Source organism: Dipodomys ordii, unplaced genomic scaffold (assembly GCF_000151885.1).
Source record: "Dipodomys ordii isolate 6190 unplaced genomic scaffold, Dord_2.0 Scaffold81, whole genome shotgun sequence".
Taxonomy (NCBI): Eukaryota; Metazoa; Chordata; class Mammalia; order Rodentia; family Heteromyidae; genus Dipodomys; species Dipodomys ordii.
Window position 1 is genome coordinate 3,188,171 of NW_012267297.1, and position 5,000 is coordinate 3,193,170.

Sequence of the window (5,000 nt, forward strand, 5' to 3'; positions counted from 1 at the left end):
TCCCTTCCTCTCTTCCCCCTCCTCTTCCTCCTCCTCCTCCTCCTTCTTCTTCTCGATTGGCATCACCCACTCTTAATTTTACTTATTCATGGGGTAATGGAAATACATGTTTAGCATCAACTAATGCGAGTTTCCCTTCGGGTGGCATCGTAACGGTAAATATCATGCGTGTGCGTGCACACACACAAACACACGCACACACATGCATGCACACACACAAACACATGCACACACATGCATGCACATGCACACACACGCGTGCACACATGCCATCATTCACTGTCCCATCATGTGAGTGCCCTAGCTCTCGGATGGCTGTGTGGATGAGCACGTGACTGGCAGGTGTATGAGTGACAAAGGCCAATCACGCATCTCCTGGAGGAGAAAATCCACCAGGACGCGTTCCTTGAGTGAATGTCACACATGCCTTCAAAACCAACATGCACCACGCACCGTGGCTCCCGCCTGCCATCCCAGCCGCTCAGGAGGCTGAGATCTGAGGATCGCGGTTCAAAGCCAGCCCAGGCAGGAAAGTCCGTGAGACTCTGATCTTCCATGAACCACCAGAAAAGCAGAAGTGGCGCTGTGGCTCAAGTGGTAGAGCACCAGCCTTGAGCTGAAGAGCTGAGGGACAGCGCCCAGGCCCCGAGTTCAAGTCCCAGGACTGACACACACACGAAACCCACGAGCGAGCGAGAAGCACGTACCCTTCGTAGGAGGTGGTCATGCCCGCCACCGGGGGGTTGTCGCAGGCCATGAGGAAGGTGAGGAAGTAGAGCAGGTACTCCAGGACAGACAGCCAGCAGCCGACGTGCGCTGCCTGCCGCACCGTGATCTTGAACCTCTTCATGATCAAGCCGCCCGCCACGTAGCCGATGCAGATGGGGGGCAGGTTGTAAACACCTGCGGAACCACGCAGCCATGGCTCACCGGCCGCGAGCCACGCGCCCGTCTAACTGCCCCTTCCTAAGGCTAATTTGCAGTGACTTTTTATTTTAACACATAACATACAAGGAAACGTGGAATGTTCCATTCCATTGAAGCACTCCTTGGGGCTTGAACTCAGGACCTGGGCGCTGTCCCTCAGCTCTTCAGCTCAAGGCTGGCGCTCTACCCCTTGAGCCACAGCGCCACTTCTGGCTTTTTCTGCTTCTGGGGTGCTGAGGAATCGAACCCAGGGCCTCAGGCAGGCAAGGCGAGCGCTCTGCCACTGAGCCACCTGCCCAGCCCCTTGAAGTACTTCTTAAAGGCCTGATAGTTTTATCTCTTAAAAGGTTCATCATTGGCACGCATCTTATTCATCGTGATACAACGGGAATCTCGTGTAGCAGACACCACAACCAATATCCCGTCTCTTATGATCTGATAGAAATCGCAGAACAAAGGTGACCCTAATTTATGCACTTACTGCTCTACTGTGGGGAATGAGAATGTATATCATGTACACAGGATATACTACATATAGTTTAGAGCAGGTATATAGCATAGGATATTCTATATAGTGTATAGCATGTAGTATGTATATGATATGTTATATAGCATATAGTATGTGTATTACATACAGCATCTATACTTACATAGTATATGGTGAATATATAATATATAGTGCATATTATATGTACTACATATACCCTACTGAGTATTATGCTAGATGATATATGTAGAATAGAGTCTACTATATCTATAGTATAGAGAATAGATATAGTCTAGTATATACTATATATTCTATATAAAAACTATTATACACTACATACAATATATATGTAGACTATATACTATTTAGACAATATATGGCATCTATGCAGTATATAATATACTACACAGAGAATACATATAGTATATATATTCTTTATGGTATACTATATTCTTTAAGGTATCTGCTATGTAGTGTATAGTGTATAAAGTTAATATGATGTGTGTAGGATAGTATATATATTTGCACATATAATGTGTGTGGCTATGTACAATATATGATCTTTCTGTTATTTATTTCCAGAATATATGGAGAATAGAGAGAGTGAATAGAGCATGCATGGAGAATATAAAATATGGAGAAGATATACATGTACAGAATATGTATAGGAATGTATACATTCTTATTCCACAGAGTACATTTATACATATATATAGATAGATATGTATAAACCATTATATGTGCCAGGCACTGGTGGCTCCCGCCTGTCATCCCAGCTACCCAGGAGACCAAGATCTGAGGATCATGGTTCAAAGCCAGCCCGTGAGACTAATAAACTACTCAGAAAAAGCCTGAACTGGGGCTGGGCAGGTGGCTCAGTGGTAGAGTGCTCGCCTTGCACGCCTGAGGCCCTGGGTTCGATTCCTCAGCTCCCCATAAGCAGAAAAAGTCAGAAGTGGCGCTGTGACTCAAGTGGTAGAGCGCCAGCCTTGAGCTGAAGAGCTGAGGGACAGCGCCCAGGCCCAGAGTTCAGGCCCCATGACCGGACCCAAAAAAAAAAGCCTGAACTAGAGCTGTGGCTCAGGTGGTAGAGCTCCAGGCTTGAGCACAAAGAGGCTCAGGGACAGCGCCCAGGCCCTGAACTCAAGTCCCACAACCAACCAAAAGAAAGATGAAAGAAAGAAAGGAATTTCTAGTGCTGCCTTTTCTTACACTGTCTTGATTTTTCTGAAGACTGAAAAGAGGATATTTAGATGCAGAAATACCCTAGACTATCTTGAAGGACTTCTGGGGTGAACGTGTTAGCTGCTGGCCCTTTTGGGGGGGGGCGTGAGGGCCGGGGCCAGGCCGCCTACCGATGAGGAAGATGGCCTCAGCCGTGGACTTGCCGTACTGCTGTTCCAGGTACTTGGGCATGAAGGAGAACATGTTGACGAAGGCGTTGAACTGCAGCACGCTGACCAGCGTGAAGAGCACGTAAACGGGGTTGCACGAGAGACTCTTCATGAACGGCAGGAAGTCTGCAAGGAGGGGCGAGAGAAACAGTCAGGTCCCACCCAGTCGGTGAGCAACGTCACTACAGGATCAGCCAGGTACCAGGATCCGAGGACCGCGGGCCAACACCGGCCCAGGGCGGGAAAGCCGGGGGAAATCTGATCTCCAATGAACCTCAGAAAAAGCTGGCAAGAGGGTGTGGCTCACGTGGTAGAGCGCCAGCCTTGAGCAAAAGAAGCTCTGGGACAGCGCCCAGGCCCTGAGATCAAGACCAAGGACTCCAGCAATATGGATGGATGGATGGATAGATAGATAGATAGATAGATAGATAGATAGATAGATAGATAGACAGACAGACAGACAGACAGACAGATAGATAGATAGATGGATCAATGAATTGATGGATCAATAGATGACAGATATATGGATAGATAGATGATAGATGATGGATAGACAGATGGATGGATAGATGGTAGGTAAATAGATGATAGATAGATAGATAGATAGATAGATAGATAGATAGATAGATAGATAGATAGATAGATAGATAGGTAATAGATGGATAGAGATTGATAGATGATAGATAGACAGACAGACAGACAGACAGACAGACAGACAGACAGACAGACAGATAGATAGATAGATAGATGGTGGGTAGAGGTAGAGATGGATGGAAGGATAGATAGATGGATAGATGATAGAAAGAAAGAGATAGAGAGAGAGATACATACATACATACATAAATGAATGGCTAGATAGATAGATCAATGAATCAATGGATCAATAGATGACAGATAAATGGATAGATAGATAGATGGATAGATGGATGGATGGATGGATGGATGGATGGATAGATGGTAGATAGATAATAAATAAATAAATAGATGATAGAGATAGAAGGAGAGAGATTGATAGATGATAGATAGATGATAGATAGATAGATAGATAGATAGATAGATAGATAGATAGATAGATAGATAGATAGATAGATAGACAGATTCGTTTGTGTAGAGCAGGTATTTTGGAAGTCACGCGTGACAGATGCGTGTCGATTACTGAGTACCCCGACAGATAGAACCTTCCAGGCCAGCAGATGGAAGACAGAATTCAGCTGGGAAATGGCGTCATCGGCGTGAAGTGAGGGACAGGGGAGACGGCGGACAGGTTGGACCAGAGACTGGGCGAGCGCTGATCTTCACCCAGCCCAGCCGGTGGGGTAGGACTGGAACCCGGCTCCCCCTCACTAGCTGGGGGGGGGGTAGGATTGGAACCCAGCTCCCTCTCACTGGCTGGGGGGATTTGCCTTTCGTGATGCCCCCGCTGGCCTCGGCCACGGCTCCTCTCTCCTTCTCCTTGTCATTGGTCACCGAGCCGGCCTCCTCGTCCAGGCCTTCCTTCGGGAGGGTTTTGGGCAGGAAGAAGAAGGGAATGGCCGTCAGGATGTTCACCGCGGCGCAGATGAGAAAGCCAAACCACCAGGCGCCCACCCAGCGCGTGTCCGTGGGGCCGATGGTCAGCTCGTCTGTAAGGAAACACACACACTCTTATATATTCACGTCTGCCGGGGTGTGCTCAGTCCTCACGGGGAAACACAAAACAAGCCTGCTCAAATGATCGCGGTTGGGTTTTACCTGAGGGTTAAAAACCACCAAGATAGCTGTATCTCCCTCTACATACAAAGTAGATATAATCAGAGCGTTGAAAACATAGCCAAGACCCAGCACCAGTAGCGCACGCCTGTCATCCCGGCTACTCAGGAGGCCGAGAGCTGAGGATCGGGGTTGGAGGCCAGCCCGGGCAGGAAAGTCCGTGAGACTCTGATCTCCAAGGAACCACCAAAGAATAAAAGCCAAAAGCAGAGCTGTGGCTCATGTGGTAGAGCCCCTCGCTTCAGGAACACACACACACACACACACACACACACACACACACACACTTCAGGGACAGTGACCAATTCCAGAGTTCAAGCCCCAGGACCCACACAAAAACAAAAACAAAAACGGATCTTGGCTCTCAAGTTGAAGGTAGATTCTATAGCAGAACGCCAATTCTGCGTTCACCCAGCGCATACAGCGCATCTTTACATGTTTAG

General features: G+C 47.7%; 1 protein-coding gene across 1 annotated transcript in view; it reads right to left on the reverse strand.

Annotated features, from left to right (window-relative positions):
• Slco1a2 (solute carrier organic anion transporter family, member 1A2) overlaps nucleotides 1-5,000 on the reverse strand; it is a 24,752-nt gene that overhangs the window by 6,038 nt on the left and 13,714 nt on the right. The window contains exons 6-8 of the mRNA XM_013025059.1: nucleotides 4,212-4,430; nucleotides 2,770-2,934; nucleotides 605-903 (exon numbers count right to left, since the gene is read on the reverse strand). Coding sequence (XP_012880513.1) covers nucleotides 605-903; nucleotides 2,770-2,934; nucleotides 4,212-4,430 — 683 coding nt within the window. The remainder of the gene's footprint in view (nucleotides 1-604; nucleotides 904-2,769; nucleotides 2,935-4,211; nucleotides 4,431-5,000) is intronic.